The sequence below is a fragment of the Xyrauchen texanus genome, chromosome 2, assembly GCF_025860055.1.
Source record: "Xyrauchen texanus isolate HMW12.3.18 chromosome 2, RBS_HiC_50CHRs, whole genome shotgun sequence".
Classification (NCBI taxonomy): Eukaryota; Metazoa; Chordata; class Actinopteri; order Cypriniformes; family Catostomidae; genus Xyrauchen; species Xyrauchen texanus.
In genome coordinates, this window is record NC_068277.1 from 22,028,764 (window position 1) to 22,054,265 (window position 25,502).

The 25,502-nt window shown below is 37.5% G+C and overlaps 1 protein-coding gene across 5 annotated transcripts in view; it reads right to left on the reverse strand.

The window, feature by feature from the left end:
• Window positions 1-20,852, reverse strand: part of LOC127619065 (phosphatidylinositol-binding clathrin assembly protein-like) — a 79,176-nt gene extending 58,324 nt beyond the window's left edge. For 4 of the 5 annotated variants that reach the window (XM_052091833.1, XM_052091825.1, XM_052091815.1 and 1 more), the window contains exons 1-2: window positions 19,449-20,852; window positions 3,056-3,198 (exon numbers count right to left, since the gene is read on the reverse strand). In XM_052091833.1, coding sequence (XP_051947793.1) covers window positions 3,056-3,198; window positions 19,449-19,578 — 273 coding nt within the window. In that variant the 5' untranslated portion in view covers window positions 19,579-20,852. The remainder of the gene's footprint in view (window positions 1-3,055; window positions 3,199-19,448) is intronic. The other variant, XM_052091806.1, reaches the window with a different exon arrangement.
• Window positions 20,853-25,502: the final 4,650 nt, after the last annotated feature.

The window sequence follows — 25,502 nt, forward strand, 5'->3', positions numbered from 1 at the left end:
TGGTTATCATACCATGTACATTTGCTAATCTTCGGTACTGAGAAAAAAATGCAACCGGACGGAGAATCTTACATGCGCGTGCGCATCTTCTTTCCTCCTTGTCTGCCTGACTCGTCAACTTGCGTCTCTCTCACACACACACACACACACACAAACAGCGGAGAAAATGTCAGAGAGAAGCGAGGCGAGGGGGTCTGACATGAGTGTGTGTGTGAGTTAAAAGTGTTTATCAACTGGTCTATTTGGACTGGGTCGTGGACAGCAGGGAAAGAACAATGCCATGGTTCTCCCATTGAAGATATTTCGGTGGCCGCCCAAGTGATCTATTTAGGACTGCCGAGGCAGATTTAATGATAATCTCGCAAACAGCTAAAGCAGACATGGGCAACATATGGCCCGCGGTCCGGATCAGGCCATCCACATGGTTTAATGTGGCCCTTTTTATCGTAAGCGCGTTTTTATTTTTCATTGGATATTTCAGTTAACTTGCATTGGGACCTAACGCATCTACCAGCGTTTAACATGATCAGGGTTGCCAGATAAGAGACGCAACACCCCCCAGTTTGAGATTTATACTTAAACAAATTGGAAATATTCTGCCTAAATTTATATTTGTGCAATTGAGAAATGTTGAAGTCCCTTCGCACCTGTATGTTAATCTAACTCTTGCAGTAATCATTTATCATAGTCATACCGTCTGTGTTATTCAGTTGTGTGCTGAAAGTCAAATGTTGACATCGTCAACAAAAATAATGACACTTTATGCATGTCCTTGTACTAGAAAACCATGAATACAAATATGCAACATAAAAGGAAATGCAACCCAGGATACATTAAATACAGGTTACGTTTAATCTATGGCAGGACGCCACGATGTACAAGGTAAAATCTGTCCTAAAGCAAGTTGAGAAGCACTGAGTTAAAGGTACAGACAGGAGCAGTATATGTTCATTATTAATAATCATAGTACATTAATTCAAAAGCTCACACAGCTGATGTTATTTTTCATTTAGTAGATCATTTAACATGTAAACTAACATGCTTTAGTTATATAACATGTTATGGTTACATTTTTATCATGTTTATAATTAGATTTATTATAATTCTGTTAGCTTTCTTATTTTTTCTATTTATTTTATTTTCAAAAGGGAAACTTTACACACATTTCAATAAAATAAATGGTTTCAAGTATTTGCTCAAAAATAAATAAATATCCCTTCTGTTTTCACTAATAATAGAAATTGTATAATACCGTATACTGTGAAACCGTGATATTTTCTGAGACTGTTATCATACCGTGAAAATCTCATACCGTTGCAACACTAGTGCCAATACAACTAACCTAAAAGCTAATCTAAAATATAACCATCCATTTATTTTTACATTCCAGTTCCAATGTCTGAATATTCTTAAGAAATTAAAAAAAGTTAATTGCTCTTTGAAAGGGTTGCATTAAACTTGCATTATAATGCCATTATATTATCAATATATTAGTGGCATAAAATGGTCTTAAAATAACAATTTCTTGGTTTATTGCAATTATTTCTGGGACAATACAACAGCCAACAAAAATAGTAATGTGACAGGCCTACATCCTAACTGTATATCATTATGTTTGTGTGTCATGTTCTCACCTACATACTGTTTATCATTAAAGGATTGTGTGTTTGTCTCTAGGAATTTAGGTTTCATAATTTTATCACTCCACAGAAATAGAGTAATGTGCGTCTTCTTTTTGTCACTGCGTGTCATTAACACAGCATGTATGAACCATGAACATTTGCCATTAAACAATATTTTAAAAGTGAAATCGGAGCTTTTTGCATTCATTATTGAAGTCTATACTTGTTTGATTATGTTTTCACAGGAGTTTGGCACAAGCCACTGCTGACAGCGTGCCAATGAGTGCACTTCACACACTCTTCAGGACAGGAGCTAACTCCTTTTTCACTATACATCTTGACATCAGCATTCTCCTTGGCGTTAACAAATTTTACTCTACACCTTGTTATTGCAGTCTCTAGGTATGATCATGAGTTCAACCTTGATTAAACTTCCTAGTGCTTGATGCATGCGCAGAGCGCTAGATGGCACTGGTAAGTCTAATAAAGCTTGAAATCATGATCATACCTAGAGACCGCAATAACAAGATGTACAGTGTAAAAAAAAAATAAAATAAAAAAAACATTTTGGCCGGCTCTCACCCAAAACCGACTGGATTACTTAAGAAAAATATGTATTAAAACACTAGAGTCTTATGCATTACTTTTATGCTGCCTTTGTGTTTTTTGGAGCTTCAAATATTGGGTCACCATTCGACATCCAGGACTGAGATATTCTTCTAAAAATCTTTGTGTTCTTCAGAAAAAAGATCTGGGATGGCATGAGGGTGAGTAAATGATAAGAGAACTTTATTTTTGGGTGAACTATTCCTTAAACTACACTTTGACATGTAAACATGCAGTCATTAAGTGAGTCAGATGTTAAAATTGTATTTACTCTTACATATTTGGTGTAATTAGTTGATTCAAAACCATAACTTGAGTCTTTGGGTCTTCCTGACCACTTACTTAAAAAGAACCAGCTCATAAAAATAATTAATTTGTGATTCGGAATGATGTCTGTTGTTATTAATAGCAAGACAATACAATTGGGAGACGTGTTGTCCATTTAGTGTTTTTGTATTATTTTATATCCAGTCTTTTATCTTATCACAAGCGGAAACTCAAAATTCAGGTAATACAGAATTTATTTAGCTGTGATGCAAGCAGGAAGCACGGGTGTCCACACTTTTAAACTTGTAAAACATATAGGACTAATACGTCTGCCAAAATGCATAAATGTAATATTAGCATGTGTTTATTTGCCACATATACATGGGTATAAAGACAATGCCATATTTTGTATACCACTCACCTTTAACAATTCGCAATGCAAATAAAAAAATTATTTTAAAAAATTAAAAACTGCACAGAAAAAAACAAGTTCCATATGTACACAAATACGATTTAGGAAGACAGCATAAATGATCAATGTATATCTGTGAATGTCTCACCTCATTTCCGTACATCATTAGATGGTGTGTTGTGATGAGAGCTTTGAAGACCACGACCCAACTGCTGTTGGTGGTTCTCTCAAACAGAGTGTCTGCCAGCTGGGGCACATTCACATTCATCTCATTAGTGCAGTGGATCAAATCTGAAAACACATAGTACAGATTATAGCAACTCGCATCACTGACATCTTGAGTAGTTTTAAGATCCCACACAAGAGGTTTTAGTCTCCAACGTATACATTTATCATGGACACACAAACACACACAGCATGACATATCCACATGCATGTACATCTAGAGTTCAAGGTGCAAATGAAAGCAGATCTCTGCAGACTCCATATCTCTCTGCACGCTGAGTACGTTTACTGAGTACGTTTACATGGGCAATTATAATCAAGATACAAAGATTGGGTTGTGCCCGACTTCCCCGTTAAGCTACACGGCGTGAGGCACCTAGTTTTTTCCGGAGCGTATAATGCCGAAGCCAATTGCGGTCTGATCAACATGAATAATGTACAGACTGGACGAAGCAAAGCTTAAATTGCATTATCTAGGTCTGCAAGTCTGATTTTGCAAAAACCGGTATCATTTCAGTCGGACTAAAGCGTTTACATGACATTTTACAAAAGGTGAATTATTGCTTTAGTCTGACTGAAATCAAACTTTTAAAGTGTATGCATATCACACTTACAGAGGGCTAGACAGGCTTCTAACTCAACTGTTTTATGCAGCAACACACACACAGGGAGGGAAGACCTCAAAAACCTTCCAAGAGCACCATGTCTTTAAATATGCAGCAGCATCCCAGTTTTGCTTTGCTCACAAACATCTGAAAGCAGCATCTTTCAAACGGCATCCGAGGCTCAAACACTCTCGTTTCTGTTCTGTCTTGTTTGTATAATGAAGACATCCCACCGCCAAATCCCCATTGTGTTATTTTTTGATCTTCAAAAGGCAAAACTCTTTTCCCCTTCCCTAGAGAGAAAAATCCTCTCACGCACACAAAGCAGGTAATGAGGGTGAGGACAACTCTGTATCTGTCAGTGGCAGCTCTATGAGCCTGTCTGTTGTTCTAATAGTGAGTCTCTAAACTAGTACAGCTCCCTATTGGAGCCTGATGATGAATCACAAGGATCCAGCAAAAGAGGCAATATACTACTATGGGCTATATGTCTGTGAAACACACTTATTGAGTCTATCAAGGTACAAATTGAGGGTGTGATACTTTACAGTCTGGAAGGGAAAATGCATGCAGACGATCAGCCTTGCTATTGTAATTTATCCAAAGTATACGGTTTGAAATGAATTTTGGTCATATTGGCTACTAGAGTAACCAATAGATAATGCTGCAAATTCGCCATAAATGTTGCATCACATCTTGTGAAATGTGTGTTTTTAAGAGGCTGCGACAATTCAAAATCTGTTCCATACCATTTCATCAGTTGAGTATTTCATCAGTTGAGTTCCGTTTGGCTGTTTTTAATTCAAAAGAGAGTGTTGAGTGCTGTTACTTCCCCAGATAAAAAAGATATCATGTACAGGATCTGTGTACAGTTGCTGTCCTGACTCTAGGGCTGCCCCCTGATAGTCGACCAAAGGTTAGTTGATGAGAAGAGTCTGGGTCGACCAAGTTTTGACTGGTTGGTTGGTCGCAGAATAAACTCCATATAAAAACTACGAGCGCTGGTTGGTTGCTAGGTGGTACTATGGGGTAATTTTCATTAAGCAGGGTTAGGGTTAAGCCCACACAATAAAACAATACACCTTGACTTCAATCTATATCGTGAAGGAGGGAATAAAACAAATGTATTATATATATATAATATACACACACACACACACTTCAATTTACTGTCAGGCAAGAATCAGTCTTAACATCATGGCGGAAAATTACTTACACATATGAAGACATAAAAACAATTATAAATGTAAATTAATAATTATAATGATGATAATATTCACTGAAATATAAATCATCATCATATATATATATATATACACATTTATTAGGGCTGTCGATTTAACGCGTTAATTCAGTGCGATTAATTTTACAAAAAAATAACACGTTAAAAGAATTAATGCAATGAATCACATGCCCACGGACCATAATAATGAAGATTCCTGAGAAATGCAAGCATGTAGTACCAACTGTTTACTCCAAAGTAAGAGAAATTTCAGCTGTATGAGCAACGTGCAGTTTATACAGTGAATAAAACACTCCAGTAGGCAGAACAACAAACAGGCGTTACGTTCTTGCATTCAAAACACTTGAAGTGTTAACTAAGGGACCTCAAGATCTGTTTAAAGATGGAGTATTAAACTATATTTAACTTGACAGTGACCTGAACATTTTATGTTTATGACGCAACACACCAGAGATGTCTGACGTAGGTGTAAATTGACAGGCCCTTAAACAAGTCCTCATAATAAATCTCCAACTGATTGCCAAATTCACATGTGAAATGGATTGCTGTGAACTGTATACCAATGATTGACATATGATCAATAATATGGTAGTAAACAATACATTGTATTCTAAAGCCGCTTTTTGTATGGCCTTATCAATGACTAACTCTTCTGCTAAAGGAATGTAAAGCATTTTAATTATCTGAATATATATATATAATTTTTAAATATCTAAAAGATAACCATATATAATTATGTATTGATATAAATATGTATAATCCTTATATATTGACATATTGTTATATGAGGGGCTTTCTCAGCAAATATTTGTATATGCACTTAATTAATCGGGACACCATGTAATTAATTCGATTAAATTTTTAAATAAAATATATATGTATATGTAACCACCTTACCATTTACCATCAGGCAAGAATCAGTCTAAACAAGCAGGCAGAAAATTACTTACACAAATGAAGACATAAATGTAAAAAATAATAATTCGAACAGGTTTTTGTATTATTTTATACATTGTATTATTTTATATAGTTTGTATTACTTTACAGGCTGCAGAGTTGCGTTCTACAAACTGCTCTGTGGAAATAAAGTGAACTGAACTCAAAGCACCTCCTGAACTGAGATGTCTGAGGTCATTTGCAAAACTCATAAAAAAAATAAAAAATCTGAAGGCAGAAACAAAGTGTCCTTAGATGTACAGTATGTGTTCCACGAGAGTGCGCCTCTGTATCAGTGCGTCATATATGCCCATATACGGCTTTTATGTCATCTGTACTTAATAATAAAGAGTGCTTCTTCAAACACGTATATTTGTGTCTACGGGCAAATTATTTGTAATATTAATTTGATAATACTAATAATAATAATAAGTCTAATAATGATAATAAAAATGTAATAGATTAATGGGAAAACAAGCCAAATATCAAGCATCAGCTACTGGAGATCACTCGGACCATCATTGATCCAGAGATCAATGCTCAATCCGAATGTGCATTTCTATCTATAAATTAACAAAATGTTCAGACAGTCTCTTGCTGGTTTTTCCAACACATTCAGGATCATTACTTCTTTTCCCTTTTTCGCTGCGGCTCGCTTTGTGCGTTCACTTGTAAAAATTATATTTTAAAGGCTAATTATTATGGTTTAGTATTTCTCTGTAATGTAGAACAGTGTTAGCAATGTTACTTATAACATTCTTTCTCAGCCCTGGAACTCAAACCATTTTCTGATACTAGTGTTTTTCCTTTTGGCACTGTATTTGCACCTAAATATGGCCAAAAATATAACAAATAAATAAACAATATTTAAACCGAACCTACTATACACCACAATTTATAGGTCAGCATACAAACACAAAATAACTCTGTACAACTTATGTCTACATTTTATATATAATTTAGAAGAGACGGACCACTGGAATTAAAATGAATGGGAGAAATTGGAACGCCCACATTAAAGGTAAAAGAGCCAATCACCATTTAGATACAGACATCGCCTGTCAATCAACTCCAGAACAAGTGTGCACAAGCCGTGTCCTTGCGAAGTCACTGCAGCACAGCAAATGAAAGGACTGTGAGTGATGAGGTCGCCTTCATTCTCTCCGCCTGCGTGTAAGTCTTATTGTTATACTGACACACAACGAAACCTTTGGAATGGTCCATACCAGACCAAGCCTGTCACCAGTCACATATGACAGAGGCTGGAACCATCCTGGGGTTTTTGCTCAAACTAACACATCAATTATTTGGTTGGTGGATACTCAATCAGCTTTAGCACCAGCTCAATGCAACAGTGAAAAATGAATGGAATTACAAATTAAAACTTTTTTTTCAAGGCATTATTCACTGCAGCGCCCAGGCTAACAAATTAATCAGGACTGAGCCTTGATGAAGCACATGAAGTTTGGCAGAAAGCCTGTGTTGTAGTAAATTATATAGGAGTGGTGGCGGCGTAGTGGGCTAAAGCACATAACTGTTAATCAGAAGGTCGTTGGTTCAATCCCCACAGCACTTAACTCCAGGTTGCTCCGGGGGATTGTCCCTGTAATAAATGCACTGTAAGTCACTTTGGATAAAAGTGTCTGCCAAATGCATAAATGTTAAAAAGTTAAATTGACCAGGTGGCCTAACAGTCTGTCCAGCTGTCAGCCAGAAGACCATAGCTGGTGCTCACCTCTGAACCATCACAGCTGCCATGCTAATTATCCATTCCAACTATACTCACCACTAACCTTAGGTTAATTATTTAAGCCTCTCTTAATGCAAAAATATGGTCATATATATATATAAGCAAACACTGATTTAAGATTCGAATCTTAGCCTCACGGTCTGATCACGGTTTGATCTGGCAAGATCTAATCTTATGGGCTATCTTAATGTAACTTCCATGACAGAAATTCTAAATACATTTGCAAACATCTCTGCAATTTTTAAGGAGTTTTTTCTATTCCAGCAAATTATTGTGGTATCAACCATTTCAGATAAAGCCACATTCCTAAACGGCACATAAAAATTTTATGAAAAGTGGTTGGTTGCTTTACATGTTTGCAAGGTGGTCTTTTGAGAAGTGTACCAGATTTTATGCTTATAGTCCAAAGTCTGGCTACAAAAAAGTCTTTTAAGGTGGCAACACAACCACTAAGCCATTTTTGTTTCCTGGGTTACAACTACAAGCCAAGGTATAGCCAAGGCAATTCAGGTCACTCAGTGGCCACAATTGTAACACCCTGTCTACACTTGACATGAGTGGTGAGACAAAAGCAAATCACTCCCATTATAAATCAATGCTTCTGTCCTCACTAGATACAAATGTTGCATTGTGCCATCAGTAAACAGCCATTTTGCACTGCATGCGCTGGCGCTACTCCTGCAAACAACACAAAAAAATTGGTTTTGAAGCATTCGATGTTGACAGCCTCATGGCGTTGTGGTGTGACATTGCTCGTGTCTGGTGTAGACAGGGTGTTATGCAACCAGGCATCCATTTTCTATGGATTCAAGTGGTATAAAAGAACAGCTTCTACCAAATTGAATGGGGAAAGACTCAAATCTCCCAAACGGTTGGTCAAGATTACGATGAAATAAAATTTTTCAAATTAGCAGTAAAATCAGAGAACAATTGTATAGTAAATTGTGCTTTATCTCAGATCAAGCGAAAAAACAAAATTCAGCAACTTTTTTATGATGAAAACTTACAAGCTGTCTCTATCAAAAAGGTGATTAACTTTTTTAATTGTAAGGTGGGACTTCCATTCCAACATCCTCCGTATTTAACATTGCAAATTCCCACATTAATAAGTATATTCAACCAGTGACCCGTCTCATCCTATAATGTCTCTAGTAGAGCTTAAACTCTAGAGCAGGGGTGCCCAATACATCGATCGCGATCTACCAGTCGATCGCAAAGCCAATGCTGGTAGATCGCAAAAAAATTTAAAATGTACTTTCGTAAAATTTGAATACAAATAAATATAATGCCTTTCCTTCTTTTAGTTTCTGCCTGACGCGTAAATATTGACCAGGCGAGGTTTTGTTGATTCAGTTGCCATGACAACTAGGTTTGCGTATAGGCGCCTTCCAAGGACTTCTGAGAACAGAGCGCGAAATTGCGATGCTACTGCCCGGATTAGGCAAAACTGTCTGATTCCACTCAGTGCAAGTCATCAGAATAAGGTAAATGCCCTGGCTATTGTAATCTATTGTGCTGTAGGTGTTTTGGGTTTAGTTTTAAAACTGAATGATATCAACATTGAAAATTATTATATATTTTTTTATTAATTAGAAGATGAATTCCATGTAGGAATACATGCAGTAGTCCCAACAAGCATTTTCTTATTTTAAATGAAACTGTGTGTTTTTTTTTAGTTGGTAGATCTTATTGAGTTGGTCATTTAAAAGTAGACCATCACACAAAAAAGTGTGGGCACCCCTGCTCTAGAGCATAAAAAGACTCCTTTGGGGAAAACTGATAGCTAGGATTATTGGATACTCACAAACTCTCTATACTCAAAAACAAATGCTAACCTTCCTCACCTGCAGATAGGAGCAGGAAAATGTTCTGAATTTAATGAGTGCACTGAGTCGTTTATCGGCAGACTGCTTCAGCTCAGGTAGTTCGAAGGGGAGCGGCAAGGAGAATACTTCGGCAAATAAACGTCTGTGCTCCCTCTGTCTGGGGAAGCTGGGACCTATATTAAAAATAGCTTGATTCCTCTTTGAGAGCTTGTTAGCAATGTCTGTATCTCTCCCTCCATTTCCTTCCCAGCTGTGTGTAGATGGCCTTGATGCTGTGATTGTGAAGTGCTGGAAAAGGAAATTGTGCTTATCTGGGGTTGGTCTGGTGTATGGTCCCCTAATGTTCAGGCTGGGATCTGAAGAGATGAGACCACTCTTAGATCAGTGCTCTGGGAGCAGAAATCTGATGATAGGGACATTTTTGTAAAAGGCCTATTTGGGATTCCTGAACAGTGAATTCAGTGACACAGTTCAGTGGAATACCGCAGCCATTCCTCACATGTCATTGCCACATTTCTCTCTCAATCTCTTTTTCACAATCCCTCTCTTTTTCATGACCACAGCTTCATTACCAATCAGCAACTTGGGAGCACTGCTTTTAGCATTCTGTAAAGTTTCAAACTTTAATAAAAAAGGACAAAAGAAAATCTTAATACCATAACAACGATCGGTCAACACTTAATTTCTCACCCAGATAGAGAAAAAAGGGCTGGTTTTCTGATTAAATCACAATCTTTATTTGAAAAATCCTAACATTGATTCTCATCGATAAAATCCCAATATCAATCTTTTACTCAATGCCTATTTTTAATGGCTGCAAGAACATAGTAATAAGTAATAGTGGTTTATCCGTATTTGAACATAATGAATGAAACAACAAATTGCAAAAGCGGCCCCCTGAAGTCCCCCAATGAGCCTGTTTACATGCACACCAATACAATGATTAGTCTCTAAAATCAGCTTATTTAAAAAATCTGACAAGGCAAGAAATCCACGTTTACATGACATTTGAAATAATCATGTTATTCTCCAATTTTGATGTCAAACTGTTAAGAGGCATGCACTCAGCACGAGCGCTTATTGGAGGAGCAGGTAAGAACAACGGGTAAGGTGATTTCAAGGCATGCAAAAATCAACATAATAGGCAAAAATCTACCCCTGGCGATCAGGTTATTCATAAGACATTTATGGCCTTTTAGAGATCTGCACAGGCCTTAAAATGAAGCCCAAACCCTACCGGGACATGAGACCGTGTGGTCTGATCCTACCCGGCCCGAAATTATACATCAGATTATAAGCCTGAACCAGACCTGAAATCACTCACTATATTTATAATTCCTTCTCCTAGCAAGTACTGTTGCAATAGGCTATATTTTATGTAAGCATAGAGGCAACATTTGTAACAGTATTAACAGTAAACATACAGTTTTAACAAGGCACGGCAGCCCCTTCTAATAATATTTAGTGGTCGACTGATGTGCTTTTTTAATGGCCGATGCCGATATCCAGAGAGCATGGTGGCCGATAGGCCGAAATATCACAATTTAATTTAGTAAATAACAAACATAAAATTGCTAAAAACTAAATAATAATAACTCTTATTTGGCACTATATTTACTCAACTTCACACAAAACTTTAACTTTGTAAAAAATAATTACAAAAATATATATTATTGTATATTAAATGGTAGATAGCAGTTTCTTCCGATTTCTGTTTAGTCATCCAATTTTAATTTATTTGCACAATGAAGAAATTGTTAATATATTAGGAAGAAATAAATAACAGTACATAGAACAACCGTGTGTGTGTGTGTGTGTGTGTGTGTGTGTGTTTCACTCAGAGTATGATCAGAGAATCTGTTCTTAGAAGTGAAAATAAATAGAGACCCAGTTTTAGTGGACGAGATTGTCAGAAGAGCAGCCAAGGGCTCTTATGAGTTACAAAACAAGCTATCAAACAGAGCCAAAGGCTCTCAGCAGCTATAAATAGGCCACATCAGCACTATGAGCATGAGGGAACAGAAGCAATGTGTCATGCAGTATGTCTAAGCTCTCTTCTAGTGGTGCTGTCGTGTCCATAAACGAGGCTCGGCTAACATTGATCTATCGTTCTCCCTCCTAAAAAAAAACAAAAAAAACAACCTACATTACTAAATCAGTGCTATAAAAACATCCTCTTTTATCAGTCCTGGTATCGCCTATGTCTATTTCTCCTCATTTTTTAGCATCTCAAGTAATACAAACATCCATAATCCACAAAATTACAATAAGTTCATAAGTACAAAGAACTTAACTCTTGAGCAGTTTTCCCTTTAAGAAAAGATGATGGCTGTAAACAGTGAACAAGCGTACTGAAGGGTAATGTGTATTCTGAATGGCTGGGTGGTATTCCCCAGCCATTTATGTGAATGGCTGTTTTGTTACTGCTGTGCAGCATCATTTCAGCTGTTAACTTTAAAATCTGGGCACTTCCCCTTTAACCCTGACACACTCCAGGCTCAGATTGTTAGAAGTGGGAAAGTTTCATGTCTTTTGACTACTGGCACAAAGTCTGTTCCACATTGCAGCTTATTCTGGCCAAAAACAGCCCACTAAGGCAGAAAAGGATTTGAGAACCAACCGCTGTTCTTTTTTATGCAATGTTTAGAAAAAGAGTGTAAATATGCAGCTGTGCTCTGGAATTTCTTGTTTTCTTTCTACTACTAATGGTCACAAAGCAAGCTTCTGAATATCTCTTAAAGATTTGATGCCACACATTTTGCATACTTTGCCAAATCCAGTGATTACTTCAGAAGTATTCATTGTAGCAGCTTGGTACCCTGTAACTGTTCTATAATGTACTGATAAAAACCTGTGCACCCTGACTCCCACAAATTACGCAGTAACCAGAATATCAAAAGTAAAGTTCCATTGCCACAGCTATCTGAACCTGAAACTAGTAACAGGATACATTAAACTGAGAACAGAGTACAGACTCAGAGTACAGTAAGCCTATTGGTCTACCAAGCATTTCATTCACTGCCCTAGATGAGGTCAGAGTGCAACATCTGTTTGTTGACTCAGTAAAAATCTGACTCACTGTCTGCAAAGAACAGCAAACTGAATGCAGACTGGACAGAAATACATTTTACAAATCTTCCAAAGTAAAAAATCTTCCACAGAGCAAAGATTTACATTTATGCATTTGGCAGATTCTTTTATCCAAAGCAACAAAATTTCACAGACCACACCTCAAAGACTGCAAGATCATGTAGATTTACACTGTACAATATCAGTAAAATAAGACCTTTCCTCTCTGAACATGCCACACAACTGCTTGTTCAGTGAACTGTCATAACTAGACTGGACTACTGTAACTCTCTCATTGCAGGCCTTCCTGCATGTGCAATTAGACCTCTGCAAATGGGTGATACTCACGAAATTAGACATATGAGGTGTCATGAAACATTTTGATGATAAAAGTAAATGCTATCAAAATAAGAAGGATACAGTTATAAACATCTCTCCATGTACTATTTTGCACATGATTTCAAATGACATCATAAATACCAGTTTTGTTGTTTTTTCCACATTTAAGGGGAAATGTTTCATTACCGCAATGTGTCCATGACTGGATTTGTGTTCTTTGAGATGGAAATATTTATAATTAAAAAAATGTAAAAAATAAAAAGCTTCAGTGCATGTTATACTATAAACATTTACAGTAAAGAAACATGTGGTATTTGGTGATCATTGGTAAATGTAGTGACAATAATAAGGAATATAAATGTGTCCAAGACCAATTTTCTCATCCTCTGCAACAATTTTCAATCATTGTTTAAGTCCTCAAGGAACTAACATTTTCAAGAAATTTTGTTGGAAGGGACATAATTGGCTGCGACACTCAAGATGGCTACCAGGTAAGCAGTTCTTATTTTTTCTCTCCAAATAAAAGTTACAATTTTGTTTGTCATAGTACCTACAAGACTTTTTAGTTCTCATTACTGAAACATGAGTTTCAGTAATGTGAAGTTTTAAAAAATGTTGCTGTTTTAATTTTTTGATTACTATATAGGCCTACCCCACTATGGTCTAAATATAAAAAGAGAGGGAAAGTTTAGCTAACCCTCATTTAGCTTTCACAGTTAGCAAGAATGTTTAAGGTCGCTCATCCTCCGGAACACCATTATCATTCACCGCAACAATTGAAGGCCTGTTGCAGTGGAGATACTCAATGTTTCGGTAATGAGAAACAGACTTATGAAGGAGGGACGTGCACTATAACTCTTGCTCATTTCAATATAACTTGATATTTGCCTTAAACACTTCTTGAACAGATTGCGTAAACCTTGCAGAAATGTCACCTCCTCTGCTAGACATTTCTGCATTTTACCTGACATATGGACAAAACACAAAAAACGCTCATGAATGAGTTACAGTTGTTTGTTTTAGTTGTTTGACCAACTCATAAATCGAGTTGCTGCTATTCAAGTTCTTGACATGAATTTATTCTCAGAAAAAGGTTGTGTGGCTGAATGTCAGGACCAAAGTGTTTTAGCTAAACTAAAATCTTTTTACAAGAGCACATGATGCTGTTACATTGAAAAAGTTCTCATGAACACATGATTATATGTTATACTAGAATGATAATATTTATACTAATGGTAGTATATTTGTTAGTACTACAGTGTAGGCTACATGACATGATTCATTATGAGCATAAGATTGTAACTTGTATACACAACACTTGTTAACACAAGGCATGGTACTGTGATGATTACGATAAATGAGAAAATGAAACTCCGTTTATGAAATAAATATTCTTTTAAAAATTGTATGCATTTTAAAGATGTAAAATAGGGTGTAAAGGGATCAATGGAAAGGAAGCGGCGAGAACCGGCTTGACGATGTAAATCATATTTTAATAGTAAACTTAAAAGACAACATAAACACACACATGATGGACATGTCGGTAAACGATCTCTCTCTCCCGCACGATTCTCTGCAGTCGACCTTTAACCCTCACAGAGGCATAATTAGCCTAATACGGGACCGGGTGTGTAGGATCACGACCCGGCCCCGCCCTCCGCCCTGCCACATAGGGTTAGGCATCAAACCCCTTTGTCAACAGTGAATGTGTGAGCTAAATCTCATTTCCGAAACATTGATCCTCATTACCGAAATGGCATTTTCATTACCGCAACATGTATCTTTTTTACAAATTAAGTAATAATTAGATAATCATATTTTGTTTTAAAATGTATATACATATTACACAACACTACTTATTTAAGGTCTGCTACATAACAAATGTGTTTGTTACCTTTTATTAAAACAATTAAATAAAATAAATTGTAAATCATCACGTATGTTTCGGTAATGAGAGAAAATAAGGAAATTACAAAAAATAATAAATATGAAAAAGTAATCTCTCCAGAGTTTTACATAGCTTTGAGCATGAGTAATAAGAGTCTACTTTAACATTAGCCAAAAATACAATTTTTAACCATATATTTAATGTAATGTCATGTTGTGGTAATGATAATTTTTGATGGACTTCATCTAAAAATTTAAATAATTATATAGGAAATATTTTTTTAATCTGCTAAAAATAATGGTTATAGTAAGTTAATCTTATATGTGCAAAAAGAAAATTGGCCTTAAGGGCATTTTAAAAATTCTGATGCTGGACACCTAAATCTGGATATCGTGAGAATCACCCAAATGATCCAGAATGCAGCAGCATGTCTGGTCTTTAATGAACCAAAGAGAGCGCATGTTACACCACTCTTTGTCTCTCTCCACTGGCTGCTGGTTGATGCACGCATTCAATTCAAGGCTCTGATGCTGGCATACAAAACAGTCACTGGGTCTGCTCCAGCAAACCTAAAATAATTTATGCAGATCTACACTCCTGCCAGAAGCCTGCGGTCGGCTTGTAGTACCAACACAAAGAGGCACCAAAACACTTTCCCGGACTCCGTTTCATCATACCACGTTGGTGGAATGACCTTCCCAACTACATCCGTGAAGCTGACTCACTCTCTGTCTTCAAAAAACGGCTAAAAACACATCTTTTCCCAAGAGCACTTAACCAGTCAAAAAAAATAATAATTAAAAAATAAATAAAATTGTTGCACTTAAATCTGTTTTGAATGCTATTCTGATGCTAGTAAAACTTACGTACAAATGTCTCCTTAAGATGATTCGCTTAAGTTTTCCTCTTTTGTAAGTCGCTTTGGATAAAAGCGTCTGCCAAATGAATAAATGTAATGTAAATGTAACTAACGGTGCAATTAAGGTATGCATTTGATCAGTTTGTATGTTCCCTGGTAGTCGAACCCATGATCTTGCCGTTGCTAGTGCCATGCTCTGCAAGTTGAGCTGCAGGAACCTTGCAAGGTCGACTAGTCTGGCCAGTGGTGTTTGAGTTTCTCATCTCTAAGCGTTAAGACAGACAGAAAAAAGCACAGATTTAATATTTATTTTATCCTGAGAGGATTACAAGTTATTAAGGAAAGATGTTTTAGGGCTGCACAATTCATTTAATAAATAATTCATATTCCAATTAAAGTTTCCAAATGAACTCATCTTGAAAAAACATCAATCACAGCATTCTATTTACAGTAGGTCTCCACAAAATTATCCATTTAAACAGTTTTGTTTTTCATGCTGCTAAGAGGGCCACTTTCAAGTTGACCATTTAGGTCTTGATTTACAGAGGTAGAAATAAGGTAATTCAGAAACAAAGTTTTCACTAGGAATGCACCTGGATCGGAAAATCCGACACTGTGTGTTAGTCATGCTCGTTACTGTCAAGCTCAAAAAAATGACATAAAAGAACCATTAAAACACAATTAAAGTAGTTCATATGACTCATGCATTTTATTCAAAGCCACCTCAAGACGTGCGATAGCTCTGTGAATCACAAAAGGCTGTGTTTTAAAATATATATATATATATATAAAATGGACGCCCAGCTCCAGCGTGTTATTGAATGGTGCTGCTCTGTTTAAACACACTCGTGGCTATTTTTAGCCTTCACATGGTGTGCAAAACTTGTGTTCGTGAGCGCTACTCACGAACACCATCTCAGTTGTAGACACCATCTCAGATGTAGATGCTCAATAGTTTGGTTTACTTATATGAATTTAGAATGGCACAGGAGTGGCATTTTTTCAGAATTTGAATAAGCAGTGAATTCAACTACTGTGAACTTCCCTGCAAACAGACACATACAGGACTTCAAGGAGAGTTTAGAAGGTCAAAATAAAAGCGTGGGGGTTTTTAAAAGTTAAAGGTGTCATGGAGAGACTCACGGAGGCAGAGATATGAACTCAGTAGCAGGGTTTATTGAACAGATGATTGAAACAGTGTTGTAAACACTGCGAGTAAATCCAGTTGAGCAGAGTGGCAAACAGCAGGTGAGTAATATCCAGACAGGGTATAGACACAATAAACAGATAACTCACAACAGTCTTATGATACTTGCAGGCAATAATGAAGACACAGGTATGTTTGACATAGTAGAAAGGTGTGGTGTCTCAGAGATACTATCGATGAGAACAGACAAAGCATGTGTGAAAAGTGGGGTACATATATATGCAGTCCTTGTTCAAAAAAAGAGATCTGAATCCTTTAAAGTCCAGATGCAAGATGAACATTTTTTGAGAAAAAAAAAAAAAATAATAATAAAAACATGGCTTCTTTTCTACTTATGACTTATTCTGGAATTACTGTTAATTTTGCTGCTATATTATGCAGTATAATAGTTAACAATCAAGTTTTTCTTAATAAGCCATGCATTTATATTGAAATAAGCATCATATTATATATTAAGTCATATTAAAGAGCAAACACAATAATGTAAAGATATTCTAAACTGATTATGCAAAAAACAACAACACTGGTATCAGATCGGGAGGTACTAAGATTTCCGATACCACATCTTCTCTTCAGATTCTGGTATCGGTGCATCCCTAGTTTTCACCTTGTTTTGGAAATAGTCTGCACAGAGTATAGTACACATAAAATGAAAATTCTATTAATCAAAATTAATCATAATTACAAAGAAAATAACCAACAATAATGATGTGTCCTAGAATATGGTCTTTGACACCCAAAAAGAAAAAAAGCAAGTAATGTCGAAATGTTTTTGGATAAAATACTTCTCCACTTGGTGCAAAAAGAGGAAGTGAGCAACAAAGTCTTAAGGAAGGCATGACGTTACACAGAGCTTGTGAGATTAAAACAATGAAGCTGGCTGCTCAAACTCAAGCTGCTGGGCCACATAACATGTGGCTGACACAATCCAAACTAAACATGAGCCTGTGTTTCGCAAACATTGATGAATAAGAGAAACAAACATGCAAGTGAATCAGGATTTCTTGTCTTCAAGGCTGCTGTAATTTAGTTTTACTGCACAACAGGTGACGTAGCAGTCAGCCACCCTCACCAGTAAATCGAAGCAAAATGTCTGATAGGAAATTTCACCACAGAGTATTTTGTACTGATGATGAGCGAATATCTAGTCTCATTTAGGGCGTTAGAATCCGAGTCGTACACTTAAGAAGCTTTCTGTCTTAATCCCTTTCTCTTTGCTGTGACATGGCCTAAGGGAGGATGAAACTGATGTGCTGCATTCTGCATTAACTCTTAGCTTTTGTCAAAGGAATCAATGCTTCAGCAGTCTGCACACACATGCCTGTATTCACCTTAACCGCTCCCACATGATCTATAAAATGACTGTTAAGGCCTTTGCACATCAGAGGTGACACAATATTACTCACATAATTTCCATAAAATTTGACCCATATCATTTTAAAAGGACATAGATTATTTAATCTAGCCTTGCTCAATCTTGAAGGGAAAAATCTTGGTAACTTTTGTGTGTACTGTCTGCCACCTGAACTGCACCAATGTGCCCTGTGTTTGATACCGGTGCTGTGTCCTAGGCATAACATGGTGCATCTCGTCCAGAGGGCGAACAGCTTTCGTCACCCTCTTGCAATTTCAGATGTATATGACTTTCTTTTGCTGAACACAAATTAAGATTTTTAGAAGAGTATTTCAGCTCTGTAGGTTCACACAAAGCGATATGATAATTGTGGTTGAGATTACAGGTCAACATTTAAGTCCTTTTTTACTATAAATTCTCCTCTCTACCCAGTAGGTGGCGATATGCACAAAGAATTTGAATTGCCAAAAATAAAAGAAAGCTAAAATGGAGATTGAGTAAAAAGAAATTAAATATTGATCTGTTTCTCACCCACACCGATCATATCGCTTCTAAAGACATGAATTAACCACTCAAATCTTATGTATTACTTTTATGCTGCCTTTATATGCTTTTTGGGCCTTCAAAGTTCTGGCCACCATTCACTTGCACTGTGAGGACCTACAGAGCAGAGATATTATTTTAAACATTTTTGTGATCAGCTGAAGAATGTCATACACATCCGGGGTGGCATGAGGTTGAGTAAATTATGAGAATTACATTTTTTGGTTGTACTACCCTTTAAGAGAACCCATAAGAGAAACTTTAAATTTTTAAGGCATTTGATTCAAATAAAATACACATCCTTACTGTTGGTTCAGGTTATCTTCCTTGAGTTACCTCCTTGTTTAGTGTTCGACAGCAGCATGTGCCACCAACAGCAGCATTCACAGATTCAAATAGGAGCAGCAAGCAGGTATTTTTGTGCTAATTGCAGGATGACAATCTCTTCAACAATGCTGCAATACCACATAGGCTATAACATAATATAAGAATGATGCCTTAAAAGCTCAGTGGAAGACAACGCCACTGATTGAGTACACCACAGCGGCATCAACTCGAACTGACCGTGTACAAAGAAAGATCAGCATTCTCATCACAAGCACATTCTAGACCAGTAAGACTTTACAAAACCTCCCTAAAATACCTGTGAAGTGACAGTGTGGGAGTAAAATTACAGTATCTTTTCTGACATACTCACAATCAAGGTGTTTCTTTTTGGGTCCACTGACTTCATGCGTTGTGGCCTTGCAGATGGCTTTGCTGATGGCTGATCCAGTCACGCTGTGCTGGGCCGCCGCTATGCGATCCGTGATAGACTGTCCTGACATCTTTAGTCAGTTGCAAGAAAAAAAATTGCTAATTGCCACTAAACTTGACCTGGTCTTGCAGCCAATGTGTGTATTTCCAGGAACTAGTATATGAGCTAATGATTTGACAAAAAATAAACTTAATTGGGTTAATGAACTTACTTGATACAAACTGTTATATGACTTATCTCTCAGAGTTTCATAAGTTTTGAACCAGCTACCAAGTCAATTGGCACTAATTCATATACTTGTAGAAAAAAAAGAAAGAAAAAATTCCCTAACTAGTAAAAATGCAGTCTCAACTGATATACTGTATCTATTTTTTGGTGTAAGCTGAGCTTATGTTAGCTAATATTACTGATACAGCATTGGCACCAAGTGTAGGAACTGAAAAAATTGAAGTCTGAAGACACAAACCAACTGTTGGAAAATGTCATAGCTATCAGTCAGCTCAGAGGATTCAGAAAGAAAATATCACCTGTCAGCCAGCTTGAGCCTCGCCAATACAGACCTATCAATAGAAAACTAGCCAGATATAGGAAGCCACAGCAGACTGGCTTGAGATCAGATGAACAAATACGTTCTGCGGGGTTTCCTCCTTTTATAAAACTACTAGCACTAAGATCTAACCTGTCCAAAACTCAGGCAAGTTTGCTAGCAAGTATATGCATATGCGTACAAACCAAAACCTATCAGACTTGGCAAAACAAAACCATTCTGATCGCATAAAAGCTGGCTAGACTCAAAAATGTAATTACACTGGTAACAAAACGAAACTGCTTTTCAAATTATGCAACCTAACTTTTAGTTGACGGATGTGATCCGTAAACAAACAATCTGCCCAGCCAGCTGAGTAGATAAATCACATCGGAGTCTAAATTACTGTTCCAGCTTACTTATATTTAACAATTATTAACAAAAAACAATCCTGCTCAAGTCTAAGAGTTACCAGCTTTTCGTATGTAACACACAGTCTTAAAAAAAGCGGTTATTTTTGTTAAAAAAAAGTCCAGTGCGCATCACGACGTGGATATCTGAAAGTGTCCGACTCAAGTTGGACTCCAGCCCGGAAAGCCAGCGCGTCTAACCGGATGCCTGGTACTCTAGCCTTCCGCCCCTCTTAAAGTCTCCGATTAGACCGCAAACACGACTCCGTAGAGAAACCGAGAGACGTCGAGTTTTTCGGGACTAATTGAAGGGTAGAGTGGCAGTAAACCCCCTGTCTGTTACTGTCTCTGTGGTTGTGGTTCGTCCTGTCAGCTCTATGTTATTCCGGTTTAGTGAAGAATGCGCTGGCGGAACCGTTCAGGACAAAATGGCTTCGCCGTGATCAGGTGAACGAAGAGCTGGCCTTTGATTGGACGTGGGAAATAGAAATTGTGTTTTTTTTTTTTTGTTTGTTTGTTTTTTTCTATTTCAATAATTAAAACATAATAATGCATTTTATGATAAAAAAAAAAAAAAAAAATGCCTTCAAAGGTGCACTCAGTATCTTTTGTCTTAGTGTCATCTTGGACTTACACTGACAATTAGTGGCTTGGATGCAGCATTATTTAAAATCAAGAGTTTTTAGTTTCAGATGCCATTGTAGAAATTTAGAATTTACAGTTGGCCATGATTACTTTAACGTTAAGTGAGCGTGTCAAATAACAGGACGATTACTGAGATTAAGTAGTATTTAGCTGGTCATGTGATTCTAACATGGCAGCCCCCATGTGCGGACCCTCTCCATGTAGAGCTTTTATAAGCTTACTGATATGAGTAATTCATGTCCTTAGGACTTAAACTTTTTATTGAGGAAAAAAATAGCAAAATTGTTAAATATGTCCAATATTGTCCATTTGCTGCTTTAAATATTGATCTGTTTCTCATCTCCACCAATCATATCACTTCTGAAGATATGGACTTAATTACTGGAGTTGTATGGATTATTTTTATCCTGCCTTTATGTGATTTTTGGAGTGTAAACATTTTACCACCCATTCACTTGTATTGTATTGACCTACAGAGCTGAAATATTCCACAAAAACTCTTAATTTGTGTTCTACAGAAGAAAGAAAATCATACACATCTGGGATGGCATGAGGTAAATGATGAGAATTTAAATAAATAAACTATTCCTTTCAGTCCATTTACACTCCCAATTAAGACATTTGAATTAGCATTTTAATTTTATAATGCACAATGAATATGATATTTCAGTGTGGATTTGTAAATGCATTTCGAGCCAATTGCATGCACATCTTAGCATTGCCAATTTGCTCACTGTGCTAAAAACTGTTCAGCCTGATGTTAGAAAAGAAACCATAGAGAATTTGAGAATACATTCTGAGCATTCTATAGAGCAGTGGTTCTTAACCGTTTCGTTCAAACGGCCGATTCATCAAGAATGAGACAGATGTTTGTGAATGGGTCATTGAATCTTTGACTCAACCGATTCGTTCACAACACTGAATCATTCAAAACACGATTGAGTATTGCTGTGAGATGCGCTATGGCTATTCTGTGATCTTTGTTTGGATTCATCGGATCTATTTACGCTGCTAAAATAGACCAAAACAGTCATTATTTCGTCTAAAATGTAAGTGACTTAATATTATTAACTTGTTTGTTGAACTGTCATATGAAATCAGTGTCACATTTTCAATCGTGAGGTGATGGTAAATTAAGTGATGGTCAATTGTCAGCTCTCTTGGTCGTCAGGTCGTGTGATGGATGTTGCTGAACTGTACTCAAATGTTATAAATATAAAAACACCACATTTTGAAATTTAACTGGTTGGGAATTAAGGTAGGGAATGAGGTTTTGCCCCAAGTGAAGGAGTTCAAGTACCTAGGAGTCTTGTTCACGAGTGAGGGTACAATGGAGCGGGAGGTTGGCCGGAGAATCGGGGCAGCGGGGGCGGTATTGCATTCGCTCTATCGCACCGTTGTCACAAAAAGAGAGCTGAGCCGAAAGGCAAAGCTCTCGATCTACCGGTCAATTTTTATTCCTACTCTCACCTATGGTCATGAAGGTTGGGTCATGACCGAAAGAACTAGGTCGCGAGTACAAGCGGCCGAAATGGGCTTCCTCAGAAGGGTGGCGGGCTTCTCCCTTAGAGATAGGGTGAGGAGCTCAGTCATCCGTGAGGAGCTCGGAGTAGAGCCACTGCTCCTTTGTGTCGAAAGGAGTCAGTTGAGGTGGTTTGGGCATCTGGTAAGGATGCCCCCTGGCCGCCTCCCTAGGGAGGTGTTACAGGCACGTCCAGCTGGGAGGAGGCCTCGGGGAAGACCCAGGACTAGGTGGAGAGATTACATCTCCACACTGGCCTGTGAACGCCTCGGGGTCCCCCAGTCAGAGCTGGTTAATGTGGCTCGGGATAGGGAAGTTTGGGGCCCACTGCTGGAGCAGCTTCCCCCGCGACCCGACTTCGGATAAGCGGTTGAAGATGGATGGATGGATGGACTGCAGTATGTCAATTTAGTTTATTTGTGTGTGCTGCGCTCCTAGACTTTAGAAAACGGCACTCATTTGTTTGATTTCAACCTGTCTTTGCAAGGCCGCGAAACTCATATTTTGCTCCTTGCAGACAAAGTGCACGCCTTCACACAAAAACTAGACCTCTGGCATGGCCGCATCAGTCGAGGGAACTGCGACATGTTCCCCAGCCTTGCAGACTTTATCACTGATGCAGGAACGTCACACGATTTCTCCTCCCTATTTCAATCAGCGTCTGAGCACCTGTCAGCAATGAGAAAACAATTTGTGACATACTTTAAAGAGGATTATCGCTCTTTTGCGTGGGTTCGAGATCCGTTTGTGTGCACAGCAAACGAGCTATCAATTGATATGCAGGAACAGCTGACTGCCCTCAAAACGAAATACCGCAATCGTGCACAAATCGAGGATGATTTGAGGCTATGTTTATCAAACATTGAGCCAAGAATTGAGGATCTTTGCAAGGCAAAGCAGGCTCAGGTCTCACATTAACATCACCTACCAGCAAGCTTCTGTAAAAAATGCAGATGATGCCTACTATTAGGCCTAATAATAATAACAATAATAAAGCATAAATTAATATCAGAGGTCTGGTGCCAATTCCCAATTATAGCAACAGCCTAGTAATGATAATAGGCCTACTGATGATGATGATAATAATAATAATAATAATAATAATAATAATAATAATAATAACAACAATAAAGCATTTAACCTCATATAATTATATAGCAATAGCCTAGTAATGATGATAGGCCTACTGATGATGATAATAATAATAATAATAATAACAACAATAAAGCATGTAACCTCATATAATTATATAGCAATAGCCTAGTAATGATGATAGGCCTACTGATGATGATAATAATAATAATAATAATAACAACAATAAAGCATGTAACCTCATATAATTATATAGCAATAGCCTAGTAATGATGATAGGCCTACTACTACTCATAATAATAATAATAATAATGCCTGCAAGCTCACATTAGAAGTCTGGTGCTACTGCCAATTATAATAATAATAATAATAATAATAACAACAACAATAAAGCATGGGGCGGGGCGGGGGGCACTGGGGCCCCAACTGCAATGAACCAGCTTTGGGGGGGCCCAGCTTGCAAAAGGTTGAGAACCCCTGCTATAGAGGGACTATTGAGAGCATCCTAAGCAGCTGCATCACTGCCTGGTTTGGGACTTGCAGCGTTTTGGACCACAAAGCCCTGCAGAGGATAGTGAGAACAGCTGAGAAGATCATAGGGGTCTCTCTTCCCTCCATCAAAGACATTTACATAAAATGCTGCATTCGCAAAGCAACCAGCATTGTGGATGACCCCACACACCCCTCACACAAACTCTTGACCCTCCTGCTGTCTGGCAAGAGGTACCGAAGCATTTGGGCCCTCACGGCCAGACTGTGTAACAACTTCTTCCCCCAAGCCATGAGACTCCTCAGTCAGGGGCGAAAATTTCATCAAAATGTTGGGGGGGACAATAAACATAACAATTCTCAAGAGCAATTTTTGAAGGGGACACCAAGGGTTTTTTGTTGTTGCCCCGTTTGCATTTGTATTATTTTATTTCTTAAACAATTATTTTAAGAATGTATCATTATATTATTTACAATAGACATATTTTAATGATATTTTAGGGGGGGGACAACCCTCAGATGGGGGGGGGGGGGTCCTGACCCCCCTGCGATTTCCGCCTATGTCCTCAGTACTCAGAGACTGGACTGACACACACACACCTGTACACCATCCAAATTTTGCACATGTCCAGAGTTGCACTTTACTTCATTGTCACTTTATACCTGGCTGCTACCTCAATAACTGCTATGTCCATAGAACACTATTTCATAGTATGATATGTTTACATTTAGCATTTTAGAAAGTGTCATCTTTTTGCACTACTCAATTACAAATGTGTACTGTCGGCGCTGCACTGTCTCTTACTGTGCCTATTGTCCTGTTCCTTTTAGTAATTTATTGTACTGTCCCGTACTTTTTGCACACGTTTGCATGTGCACTTTATGTAGAAATGTTATTTAGTCTGTGTAGTCTCATGTTGTTCAGTGTTTGTCCTATGTTGATTTATGTAGCACCATGGTCCTGGAGGAACGTTGTCTCATTTCACTGTGTACTGTATTAACTGTATATGGTTGAACGACAATAAAAACCACTTGACTTGACTTGATTAACATGTTCAAGTCTCCACCTGTCAATCATTGTATCAAGGCATTAAAGCTGAAGTGTGTAATTTCTACTCATCTAGCACCACTAAATGGAATTGCAAAAATAAACATTGTCAAGTCAAGTCAAGTTTATTTGTATAGCGCCTTCCACAACACACATCATTTCAAAGCAGCTTTGCAGAAGATCAGCATTAACAGACAATAAAACTGTTGTCTGTTAATGAAAAGTCGATGAATCATCATTGTGCAATTTAGATAAAATACGA